Source organism: Lacerta agilis, chromosome Z, assembly GCF_009819535.1.
Source record: "Lacerta agilis isolate rLacAgi1 chromosome Z, rLacAgi1.pri, whole genome shotgun sequence".
Taxonomy (NCBI): Eukaryota; Metazoa; Chordata; class Lepidosauria; order Squamata; family Lacertidae; genus Lacerta; species Lacerta agilis.
The window spans coordinates 18,852,982-18,866,346 of record NC_046331.1 but is presented as its reverse complement, the minus strand read 5'-3'; the positions used below and the strand labels follow the sequence as shown (position 1 = coordinate 18,866,346).

General features: G+C 45.3%; 1 protein-coding gene across 2 annotated transcripts in view; it reads left to right on the top strand.

Annotated features, from left to right (window-relative positions):
- OPHN1 (oligophrenin 1) overlaps positions 1–13,365 on the top strand; it is a 125,996-nt gene that overhangs the window by 16,162 nt on the left and 96,469 nt on the right. Inside the window, exon 1 of one of the 2 annotated variants that reach the window (XM_033137450.1) lies at positions 11,257–11,329. The exons of the other annotated variant lie outside the window; for it this stretch is intronic. Within the exon in view, the coding sequence (XP_032993341.1) occupies positions 11,272–11,329 (58 nt within the window). The 5' untranslated portion in view covers positions 11,257–11,271. Of the gene's footprint in view, positions 1–11,256; positions 11,330–13,365 lie in introns of those variants that run through there. 2 annotated transcript variants of the gene reach the window in all.

Here is a 13,365-nt window from a genome sequence, read left to right as displayed (position 1 = left end):
TTGGGGTTGCTTCCAACTTGACAATTCTTTGATACTGTGGTAAAGCCGTGAGAGGTTTTGTGTGCAGCTGCAGCTCTTCTCAATGCTTAATGTAAACATTTTTTAAAAAAATTATTCCTGCTGATCAGGAGATGCTTCCTTGACAGCACTGGTCAGCTGTTGCATACAATTGGCTTATTCCAGGAAGGACACCATTGAGGTGAGGGGGTCTGGTGTCTTTGTGACCCCTTTTCTCCCATATAAGAAGTGCCTGAGCAAAAATGTCAAAGTAAGATATAAGAGATCTCCGTGTGCCAATTTCTTGTTTTGGTTGTGTGGGTGCATGTACACAAACATTCACAAGGTGCTTTCCCACTTTTTAGTCATGTTTGTTGCCCTCACAGGAGACCTGACCCCACCTCACCCATCAGAGACTTAACATCTCAAAGATCCATCTGCATTTCAAATTCTTGTCCAATTTCAAGCCTGATTTATCACAGCGGCTGCCAACCAAGAAACCCTGGGAATCTCCAGCAAAAGAATTTCCAGCGATCTGGCAGAGCCACAATTCCTAGAGTTCTCTCAGGGAGGCAGTTTTGAAATGTTTTGTCACAGCTGTCAAATGCACCCTTAATGTGCCAGCACTGGGGTAGCAAAAACATGGCGTCCTCCTGGTGTGTGTGGACTACAATTCCCAGACCCCTGACCCATTGGCCTTGTTGGCTGGGGGCTGATGGGGCTGTAGTGCAACAACATTTGGAGGAGGGCACCATTTTGGCTATCCATCTGCTAGGCTGAAGATCATCTTCTGACTTGCGGAGCCGGTGTGGCATAGTGTTCAGAGGGGCGCAGTAGGACCTGGGAGAGACCAGAGTTCAGATCCTCACTCAGGTTAGTCACTGCCTCTCAGCCTAATCTACCTTACAGGGTTGTTGTGGGAATTTAATGAGGAGGAGGAGGAGAACTTTTGTATGGTGGGATATAAAAGTAAATAAACACAAAAATGGACCATGAAGTTTGTGATGGGTACAGTAGATGCTAGTGACAGAAAAGGGACTGTGTTGTCTTTTAGGTCTAAATCTGCTCTTATCACAAAGCCCCATAAACCACTCTACTGAAAGAAGAAGTCAAAGGGTTTCTTGGATGTTTGTGTGTCAGGGGATCAAGCTTGCAGAACAGGCATTGCAGTTCTCACCTCTGAAAGCAGCCACATGTGGTGGGTGGGCTGCCTTTAGCAATTCCTCTCTCATTCGCTTGAGCCATTGTCGAGGTTTCCTTTCAGCTTTTCCATGAGGCTGTTGAGCTAACCTGTTGAGATGTGTGTCTTCCAGAACAAAGTGTTTTTCAAAAGGAACAAGGGTTTATTCTCTTTGAGAAGGGGATTCAGCTGCCAAAAGCTTACTCCTCTCATCTGAGGATTTGGGGCTGAACTAGATGTAAACAATGCAGTATTATAATATTTATGTATATCCTGCCTTTTCCCCAGTCAGGGACTCAATGTGCCTTATAGATAAAATAGAAACAGCCAAAAACATAGAAAAACAAAACAAAAACAGTAATCAAAAAGCAATTAAACACTAATTAGAATTCAAATGCCGCCTTTTGGGTAGTGGCTCCATGTCTGTGGAATTACTTCTCCACTGAGGTGTATTTTGCCCCCACACTATATTTGCTTAGAAACAAAACCAGAACTCACATTTTTTTGACCTGCTTTTTAGAGGTTGATGGGTGAAGTAATTGCTGTGTTGTGATGTTGCTAATTATGCCCTTTATGTATTTTAGGATAACGGTTTTATCATTTTTGTTTATTATGTACTATACTTTTTATGTTGCCTTAAATCAGATGTGAACTGTCCCATTGCCCATTTTTGGTGAAGGGCAGTATGGGAACACCTTAAATACCTGACAGAAACATATGCTTGGAACCTTGCTGTGGTGAGGGGAAGGTGTCTGGGACTGGGGTCTGCATTGTGTGTGGTTGAATGCCCCTCTGATGAAGCTTCTCCAATTCCCAGCTGCTAGTCTGGAAGTGGCCCATCCTGTTTGAAAAGGGTTGCTGGGGTGATGCCTGGATCACCAGATGATCACCAACACCAGTGCACACAAGTCCTGGCCAATGCACAAACATTCACTGGATTCCAGTTAAGGTTCAGTTTTGCTCAGTAGCAACCCATTAGAGCAGGGAATAAACCATACACAGTGAAAACCACAGTGGTACCCACTGCATAAATCTGAACTGTGATTGCAGTCTAATGAACATTGGTGCATTAACTAGTTTCTAGTAATGGTTATGCATGAATGTCATTGGATCACCAGACTAACAAATGGTTATATGCAACATCCAGTTTCATCCTTAAGTAAAGGCGACTTCCAAGGCAAGTCTTGGAGTTTGTGGATTGCTTTATAAATTGCTTCCTACAGAAAGAGTGCTGACTTTGAAGAAGCTGAAACTTAGCTTCTCTGTTGTGTTCAAAAACATTGAGAACCTTTTTTTTTGACAGCTCTCCATTGTCGTTAATGCAAAAAGAAGTTGCATCTAAAAATTTCTGGAGGCCATGCGGGGATATAACTTTCAGTGAAATTGTCAAGGGTGGGATGTGTGGTTTTGTTGCACTTTATTTGCTTTCACAGTGGCCAAGGGATCCTTTCCTTGAATTTTGCAAATCCTCCCTTTGGTGCTCTTGTCTCTGCAGACTTCCCACTGCCTGTTTTTCCTGAAAATCCCAGTGATACCCTCAGCTGGGATTTCCTGTAAGCATGGGGAAGGTGTTACTACCCCTTATGTAAAGTTTTTCTACTTTTTTTTTTTAAAGCATCCTTTTGCAGAACACAATGAAAACAATCAAAATAGCTGTTAAAAGCTCGTAAGAACACCCTCCGAGTTAACAATAGCACAGAAGGAGAGGAAAAGTGATGTTGCACCATGTAATCCATGCCGTAAACCAGAGGTGGAGTTAGTTTGCTGCCATTGGGTGCAGAGCCGAGAGTGTGCTTCAGGGGCACCACAACAAAGATGTAGAAAAGACGGTGAGAGGGCACCAAATTTTGGAGTTGCATAGCCGCCGCTGAAATTTGAGACCCCAAAGTCAGACCTCAAAGTCTGCCACTGTGTGAACAGTATTTTAGTCTAATAATACCCTCCAGATTCTTCTGTGAATCTCTGGAGGAGTCATTTTCTGATCGTCTCGTCTCACATACGAAATAATTGGTTGCTAAGCTGTGTAAGAAGAAAGTGGACCTGTCTTTTCTCCAGCAGCAGAGTCTTTTAGCTCCTGTTTGTAGCGTGTTAAGAGGGCTGCGACACCTTGTTCTAGTTTTGCTAATTTTTGAGGAGGCTTGTTTTTTAAGGGATGCTTTCTCTTTTGTGCAGGCTCCTCTGCTGACTGCTTTCATTGTGTCCCAAAGGAGCAGAGTTGTAATATTGTCTACGTCATTTTCTTTGAAGTAGTTTTGGAGAGTTCTTGTGAGACTCTCTCTGATTAATTAATTAATTAATTAATTAATTGAGTTAGGATGGGACTGAAGGACTATGTTGGGTTGGTTCATGTTTCCTCTCCTATTTTAAGGGTAGCTTCTACTGGGGCGTGGTCTGTGATTTTGATGTTGCCTATGTTCATTGACTCAACCAAGGGGGTTCAGGCCTTGTGTGAGCAGAATGCTATCCAGTCTGGACAGTGGTCAGATTTTATTTTAATGCAAAAGGAAGGACTTTCTGTAAACAAAACCAGTCTCCGCCCTGCTGCAGCCAACCTCCACAGCTTGCTGTGGTTCAGTTAAAGCTCAGGGGGAAGATGTCACAAGGAAACTGATCTCTTGGAGCTTTTACAGCTGAGACATCTAGGGAGGCTGGAAAAAATGCTACTGGAAAGAAATCAGTCCCCCCCCCCCCCAATGGTCTCCTTGAAATGATAAAGTAAACTCACCCCCCTCCCCACAAAACACCAAAATTCAGAAGAAGTTTAAAAATGGTTCAAAAACGCCAAAGGAAACCACTTTTACACGGGAAGAAATTTTTATGAGAAAGGGAAGGACTGAGTTAGGCACAGCCCCAGTTGGGAGCAGTTTGTCAGGTTTTTTTTTTTTTTTACTGGGGATTCTCAGAGCCGGTGGCTGTTGGTGCAGAACTTTAGGAAATGAGTCTTAAGTCCAGGAAATCTCCTGTGTTGAAGCCTGATCCCTTTGCTGCATTGCTTCTGGCTCAAAACAGGCTAGGTCCTCCCATGACAATTTTGTTCTGTTTTCTTGCTGGAAAAGCCTTTTAACTCGCTCTATAGAGCGGGAAGCTGGTGGCCCTTCAGATGTTGCTGGACTCCATCTCCCATTATCCCTGAACACCTTGGCTCCTGGGAGCTGAAGTCTAGAGGCTCTAGGGGAAAAATGAGTTAGATGCTTGAACTTATTATTATTATTTTTGCTTTGTGAATATATTGGGAGTTTAAAAATTATACTTTTTGTGCTTCTTTCACATGCAGATATAGATGTGGGAAAATTGGTTGCATCATGCCACAATTACAAAAAGGGGAGACTTACTCCATCTCACTTGCCACATATACTACCTAGTTCACATTTATAAGAGCTTGATCTTTCAGTGTGGCAGTACCCTGCACTCTGGAACTCCCCTTTTGGCAGTACCCTGCACTCTGGCAGTACCCTGCACTCTGGAATTGACATCAGGCAGGCAGCTTCACTGTACCCCTTTCGGTGCAAAATTCACCTGGTGCCTGACTAGTTCTGAACACTTGCATGGAGGAGAGGTATGTTGATGGCTACTGGTCAGGATGACTGTGCTCTGCTTTCTGTGGTCAGAGGCAGCAATGCTTTTGAATACCAGTTGCTGGAAGATAGGAAAAGTGTTGCCCTTGTGTGCGTATTCTACTTCCTGGTTTCCTAAAAAGGTCTCTGGGTGGCCACTGTTAGAAAAGGATGCTGGACTAGATGGGCCATTGGCCTGATCCAGCAGCGCTCTTCTGAAGTTCTTATCCACATGGTGCGCCCAAAGCCCTTTCCCTGGGGTAATGATCAGTGTGGCAGGCATTGCTTTGAGAAGCTACTTGTGGCCTTTTGCCACGCTAAAGGGCTCTGCCCCATAGGCCATGGCACTGCCTGCCGTGAGTCAAAATGAGTCACTGTTAACTCTTCCAAGTGGACCAGCCTGCCATAGGGAGGACATAATGTTTATACTGGCTTCCCAGAAGAGGAGAGATTGCTAGTCTCTCCTTTTCAAAACACCCCTTCTGACTTAAGTGTTCTCTTTTGGGCTGAAGGTGATCATTACTGGAGCTGGTGGGCTGCTTCCAAAATCGGCATCCTCCCACTCCTCCTTCTGCCTGTCTCCTGTCTTCCTTGGTCATATCTAGTAAAGCAAAAAATGTGTGCTTCGAGGCTTTACACTTCTCCCCCCACTCTCCGGAATTGGCAGACGATGAAGTGTGGTGGCCTGGAAGTTACATCATGACCAGAGTCTCGTTTTCCCCCCAAGACATGTAGGAAGAAAGGAGAAGGAGGAAGAGGCTAGGGGTTGCCATGGTCTGTTACATTCACTGTTTTGATAAAAGCCATAGATGTGTCTCTATTTCTGCAGAATTTCCTGCAAGAATTTGCTTGCTGCGTCTACCAGCAACCAGCTTTTACCAGCACGGTATGGTCACGTCTTGCGTGGGGGTTATGATCTGGGAATGGCATGTATACCCCAAAAAAGTGTATTATCAAACTGCCTGCTTGGAATAGCCCCCACGCAAACATTCTTACATTTCCAGAGCTGTGTGCCGAGAGGACCTTTGAGAGCATCTCAGAGCCCGGTAAGCAAGCCTGAGAGGTTAAAAGCTCTTTCTTTGCTGGGAAAACCCTGTGCAGAAAGAGCTTTCAAGCTCTTCACCTTTTGCGTGTTTAACTTGTGTGATTTCAACTGGGGAGCCGCCAACCATGTAAGGCTGAAATTGCACAAGTTAAATGTGCATAAGGAGTGATCGAACTGTATTGTGTTATTGTTCTGTATCTGAAAGCAAAGTCCCCAACTCTTATAATGAATAACACATGTGAGCTCTTCCAAGGATAGAAACAGTGGCCTAGGTATAATGATTCTTGAGAATCTGACCTGATATCCTGCTGCCAGTCAGTGTTGACAGTACTGAGCTCGATGGACCAAAAGCCTGAGTCAGTATAAGGCAGCTTCCAATATTCCAACTTTTCTACTTATAAACGCATAAACAAAATAGGAGCAGGTCACAGTGTTCTGTCTCTTTGCCCTTATTTGAAGACCTTCCGTGGGCTAATGTGTGGTGGAGTTCTCTGAAGAGGTTGCTAAGTCCTGCATCTTACTTTCAATGTGGGATGTACTGGACACCGTGTTCTCTGGTACTTGTGAGCAGTTTGGTGACCTCATGTCCTTCATGAGCTGCATCTTGGCGTTCCAGAACCAAGATTTCTGCCAGCAGATTTTCAGCCCAGCCTGATGAGTTCCAGCTGTTTGTGGCTTTGGAACAGAGCAGTCACTTTTGTCATGTATGAACTGTCGATAAGACAGAGCCATAATACTGTTATACAGATCTATGGTGCAACCACATTTGGAGCACTGTGCACAGTACTGGTCGCCTCACCTCAAAAAGGATATTGCAGATTTGGAAAAGGTTCAGAATAGGGCAACCAGATCAATCAAGGGGGTGGAGTGACCTCCCCCCTTGGAGGAAAGGTTGCAGAGTTTGGGACTTCTCATTCTAGAGAAAAAGCGACCAAGAGACAACACAGTAGAAGTTTATAAAAGTATGCATGCCATGGAGAAAGTGGACAGAGGAAAAAAAATTCTCCCTCGTAATTCTAGAACGTCTGATGAAATTGAATGTTAGAAGATTCAGGAAACATGAAAGGAAGTACTTTCTCATGCAGCACATAGTTAAACTGTGGAACCCGCTCCCTCAGAAGGCAGTAATGGCCACCGACTTGGATGGTTTTAAAAGAGAGTGAGACAAATTCATGGAGGAGAGGGCTGTTGATGGTTACTAGCCACAGCTGGAGGCAGCAATGCTTCCGAATACCAGTTGCTGGAAACCACAGGAGTGGAGATTTGCTTTTGTGCCCATGTTCTTCTCCTTGGTTTCCCAATGGGGCATCTTGTTGCCTAATTGTAAGAGCAGAGTGCTGGAACAGGGAGATGGACCATTGGCCTGTTTCAGCAGACTCTTCTTAGGTTCTAAGAGTTAACAGTGGAACTTTTTGATATGCTCTCTGACTTGCTCCTTCTCTGTATGTTTTGCTTTCCATTCCAACAGTGATGCGTTGAGCATGGGAGGGAGAGAGCTGAAGTTTTAGTGTGTCCCCCATACACCTCAAAGACACAGCTTGGGTGTGCCTTCTAACACTTTCTCAAGGCAGCTTTGCAAAGAGGCTGGTGGGGCTTTGCATTGCGCAAACACTGAAAACACAAGCTTCTGTCTTGGGGTGCATGTGTTTTCCTTCCTTGCCGTAAAATAATGAGACTTTGCTCTGGGAAGAACGTAGCTGAGTTTACTTGGATAGCTCATTAAACTGCTTGTGAGATTTCCCACTTGGCCTGGGTGACTCATTTGGCTTCCTGCCTTGGTTTGTCCTGCGGAGAACTCTCGAGGAGGAAATTCTGAAATCGCCCGCCTTCTGCAGTCTTGAGGAGAAGTGGTTGCTTGCTATAATAAGCGGAAATCTTGCAGGACCCCTCTTCAGTTTTGCATGTTGCTCCAGGCACCATTGGAAGATTATTATTATTTATTTTATTGGTCACCTTTTTGCCATGGCAACTCAAAGCAACCTATCTACCTACATTAAAACTAGGGGTGCGGTGGGGAATACATTAAAACGCCCTTCCTACACTAAAAGGCCATATAGAAAGCCAAAGACCTGGTTGAAAGGGAATGTTTTGCCTTTCTCCTGAAGATATTATTAATATCACTATTAAATTTTGTACACTTCCCTTCATCCATAGTTATCAGGGCAATTCACAACAAATACAATATAAAAACACAAAATACATAATAAAAACAAGAACAAAAAACCCCCAAAGAGATAACCCCCCTCCCCCCATATGCAAAGGTGATGTTTGGCAAACCTCACTGGAGAGAGAGCATTCTGTAAGTGGGGAGCCACCACGGAAAAGGCCCCATTCTCGTGCTGCCGCCTTCCAAACTTCCTGAGGAGGGGGCATACAAAGAAGGGCCTCAGATGATGATCACAGGGTTAGGGTAGTTTCATGAGGTATTGGGGTTCCAAGCCACATAAGACTTTATAGGTCAAAGCAATATCCACTTTGCTGCCTAAGCAAGGTGAGACTTTTTTGGTTCAGCTCACCTGTTTTGACATTCCGTTTGTTTGTAATGTTGATCATGTTTTTAAACACATGAGACATGGCAATACTGTAGAACAGGGGTGGCCAACTCCCAAGAGACTGCGATCTACTCACAGAGTTTAAAAACTGGCAGCGATCTACCCCCTTTTGGGGGGTTCAGGTCAAAGTTGTTGAGCTTCTTTAGGGAGGAGGAAAGCAACATTGAGCTTTTTTTTAGGAAGGAAAGCTGTTTTTGGTAGTTCAGGTCATTTTAGAGGTGCAGGGCAAAGATGTTGAGCTTTTTTTAGGGGAGCCAAAGTTTTTTAGCTTCTTTGGGGGGAGCCACTGATCTGCCGGTGATCTACCACAGACGTCCAGTGATCTACCGGTAGATCACGATCTACCTGTTGGACATGCCTGCTGTAGAATGTTGCAGCCCTGGGCCCCTTTGGGAAGGGAGGGCAAGATAGATTGTTCTAGTTATTATCCTGCATTTCCCCCCAGATCAGGACTTAAGGCAGCTTACACAAATTAAAGTAGCACAGCTTAAAAATAAAAAAGCTGAAAACATAATATATAATCATTAAAAAGTAATTAAATTCTAATATAATTAATACAATGTTAAAAAAAAAACATATTCATCAATTTGTCTCAGCTAGGCACACAACTGCATGTTGGGGGCAACCAGGTGGGATGTGGGGAGACACATTTTGCCCCCCCCACCTTCTTAAACACTAGCATCCTCACTTTCTGGTGATTCGACCATTGTCCCCTTGGGCAGTATTTATCCAGGTGTTGAATAGTGAACCTGTTGGGGGACCATGAAGGATCGCTAGCTTGGCCCTCGGTGGCTGGACCACTGCACTTCTCCTCAGGTGAACAGCTAGCCAGGGTGTGCTTTTTTCTCTTTTGCCAGGTCAGCTTGGTGTTATCTAGTGTGGAAAGAGCTTTTGAGCACCCCACCTTGCTGTGGGGAGGGTGCAGTGCCCACTCAGTGAATCAGTGCTCATGAGATCTCTTGGGGCCATATTGTACTTTTGCAAGATTTTGTGCGAGCATCTCTGGCCTTCCAGAGTTGGAAGGCCTTCATGCTGAGTGGGCCTTGCCCCACAAGCAAGGCAGAAATCTTAAATTCTCTTTTCATGCCGAATCTGCTTGGGGGTTACCCAGTACAAAAAAGAGCTTTTAAGCTCAGTGCGCAGGCTATGAGTCTGGGGGATTCTCCTGCTCATCCACTAGTCCAAAAGGTTTAAAAAGGTAAAGAGACTCCTGACCGTCGCAGACAACTCTGGGGTTGCGGCACTCATCTCACTCTATAGGCCAAGGGAGCCGGCGTCCAGCTTCCAGGTCATGTGGCCAGCACACGGAAACGCCGTTTACCTTCCCACCTGGAGTGGTACCTATTTATCTACTTGCACTTTGATGTGCTTTCAAACTGCTAGGTTGGCAGGAGCAGGGACCGAGCAACGGGTCTCTGTCGCGGGGATTCGAACTGCCAACCTTCTGATCAGCAAGCCCTAGGCCAGGGGTCGGCAAGGTTTACCGTCCATGGCCCGGATCACTTCCACGGAGATCGTCTGTGGGCAGGACTGGCACAGCACGATGCCGGAAATCACATCTGCGCATGTCTGCTGCCCCAGAAATTGCTTCTGCGCATGCCCAGACGCCGAAAATCCCGCCTGCGCAGAAGCAATTTTGGGCGTCTGGACATGCGTAGATGTGGTTTCCGGCACTACTTGGCGAGTCCCTGCGCTGTGCTATGCTGGTTTAGCGCAACGTGTGGAATACTTGCTGAGCAGGCGGCTCGGTTTGCGGGTGGCTTGTGGGCCAGTTAAACAGTCTTTGTGGACTGCATCTTGCCCATGGGCCGCAGGTTGCCGACCCCTGCCCTAGGCTCTGTGGTTTAGACCACAGCGCCACCCGCATTTGGGTATATGCAATTTTTGTGTAGATGCCAAAGTCTTGGAACCAGATTCCCACATAAGCCTTTGGTATTTATTTAGTGTGCACTGATTAGAACCAACTCCCCAGGGTTTCAGAAAGGAGTCTTTCCTAGTTCTACATGGAGAAGTCATTAGGGTTGCTTCTTTGTGGTAAGCAGATGCTCTGTCACTCAGCTGCAGCCCTTCCACCTGTGCTCCTTTGAAGAAAGATGCCAACAATGCAGAAGTCCCTAGCAGACACCCTTTGCTTTTGGGCAGGCTGAAGGGCAGCCTGCTGGTGATTGATTTTCTTTTGTTTGCCTGTTCCAGCTTCTAGAAGATATGTGGGTTGGACTGTAACAACATAAGGCACTTTTGCATCATATAATTGTGTTGCTAAAAGTTGCTGTGGCTGAAAACAGCATCCAGGCCAATGTTTGCATCTTCTTTCTCTCTCTGTCTCTGTCTCTCTCTCTCTCTCTGTGTGTTTAATCTTGGCTCTAATTAAGTCCAGCATATTTCTTTGCACAAGAATGTTGCACCTGTGGTCCGCATATGCTTCTTAGCAAAGAAGGGGAATCAGGAATGTTCCTAAAATAATCTGGCATGGTAGGAGCAGCCATGGCCTTAACCAGGGGTAGGCAACCTAAGGCCCGGGGGCCGGATCTGGCCCAATCGCCTTCTAAATCCGGCCTGTGGACGGTCCGGGAACTAGCATGTTTTTACATGAGTAGAGTGTGTCCTTTTATTTAAAATGCATCTCTGGGTTATTTGTGGGGCCTGCCTGGTGTTTTTACATGAGTAGGATGTGTGCTTTTATTTAAAATGCATCTCTGGGTTATTTGTTGGGCATAAGAATTCGTTCATTTTCTCTCTCCAAAATATAGTCCACATGGTCTGAGGGACAGTGGACCGGCCCACAGCTGAAAAAGGTTGCTGACCCCTGGCCCTAACTGAGTGGCTGATCTGGGGATCTGCCAAGTCAAGGCTGTTCATCTTAACCAAAGGGTTACAAACAACAACAACAGCAGCAAAAGAAAGAAAGAAAGAAAAAAGGACGCCTATTGTGTTAATAGGCACATGGCCATCCTAGGAAGTCCCCAGGAAATATGTCTGGAATTTACAATCCATTGCTTTGGTATGGTTGCTGTTATTCCTTGGCATGAAAAATTGTGTTTGTGCAGTGCCCTTTCTCAGGTTCTGTAGCTTGTATTTTGTTTAGCATTAACATTTCAATCTGCATGTCAAATGTAGTGTGCATTACAAATCTCCATCCCCCCCTCTCTCGTATGTGTGTTTATATATATAGAGGATTGATTCATGAGTACAAAGAATTTGTGTGACAGCTCATCAGTCTTACGACAGTGCAATGCCGTTTCTTTGCTGCTAGAGCCTTTCTAAATTGTTAAGGGTTACTGTCCCCCCCCCCATGCATACTTTGTTGTTGTTCAGTCGTTCAGTCGTATCCGACTCTTCTTGACCCCATGGACCAGAGCATGCCAGACACGCCTATCCTTCACTGCCTCCCGCAGTTTGGCCAAACTCATGTTAGTAGCTTCAAGAACACTGTCCAACCATCTCATCCTCTGTCGTCCCCTTCTCCTTGTGCTCTCCATCTTTCCCAACATCAGGGTCTTTTCTAGGGAGTCTTCTCTTCTCATGAGGTGGCCAAAGTACTGGAGCCTCAACTTCAGGATCTGTCCTTCCAGTGAGCACACAAGGCTGATTTCTTTAGGGATGGATAGGTTTGATATTTTTGCAGTCCACGGGACTCTCAAGAGTCCCCTCCAGCACCATAATTCAAAAGCATCAATTCTTCGGCGATCAGTCTTCTTTACTCTTACTTTACTCTTTTTTAAAAAAAGGATTTTTGTACAAGTAACATTGTTGGCATCCATCTGTCTTGGGAGGCAATGGAAGAGTGTTCCTTTGGGGGTGAAGTCAAACCGTTGCAGTTACAATTCTTGCTGTGGCTGAAGAGACCAATGGGGAGAGACATGTTTTATTGCAATTGGGGTAGATGAAGGTGTCCAGTTTTGCCCCCAGGGTTCAAGTTTGTTTCTTTGGCCCATGTTAGAAGAGCCCTCCTAAATCAAGTCAGTAGCCCACCCAAGGGCAGCATCTTGTCCTCACAGTGGCCAACCAGATGCCTCAATGGGAAATCTGCAAGCAGGACCCGATCACAAGAGCAGCTCTCCCCTCCTGTGGTTCCCAACAACTGGCATCCAGAAGCACTGCTCCCCGCAAATGTGGCAACAGAGCATAGCAATCATGGCTGATCGCCATCGATAGCCATCTCCTCCTCCATGAATTTGTCCAATTCTCTTTTACAGCTATCCAAGTTAGTGCCCATTTCTGCCTCCTGTGGGAGTTAAGTTTCATGTAGTCCTAAGCAAGGTGGAGAGCGTCAGAGTTCTTTTCATACTGGGTCTGACCAGGGTTACCTGGTGCAAAAAAGAGTTTTCAAGCTTTCCACCTTAGAGACCAACTAAGTTTGTTCTTGGTATGAGCTTTCGTGTGCATGCACTCTTCTTCAGATACCTATCTGAAGATACCTATCTGAAGAAGAGTGCATGCACACGAAAGCTCATTCCAAGAACAAACTTAGTTGGTCTCTAAGGTGCTACTGGAAGGAATTTTTTGTTTTTTATTTTGTTTCCACTACGGCAGACCAACACAGCTACCTACCTGTAATTGATACTTCACAGGGTTGCTGTGTGGATAAAATGATGAGAACCATGAAATGCCACCTTGAGCTTCATGGAGCAAAGCTGGGGTATAAATGCAATAATAAGTAGAAATAACAAATGAAATTGGAACATAAGCACTGCCAGGCACTTTGTTGGATTTGGCCAGGGATAGGCCATCTCATATTTTTGAAACTTGCAGCAGAGTGACAAAGTTGGTGCTGAATGTGGCTTTACTTCCTTATTCTGCTTTTGCAGCACCTTGCATCCATCTTTGGATAAACGTCTCTTCAATTTATCTCCATTGCTTTCTGTTGTTGCTGCATCCGCACAAGCCCCTCTGCTAGCTTTAGATCAGGAGTCAGCAAACTTTTTCAGCAGGGGGCCGGTCCACTGTCCCTCAGACCTTGTTGGGGGGCCGGACTATATTTTGGAAAAAAATAATAATGAATGAATTCTTATGCCCCACAAAAAACCCAGAGATGCA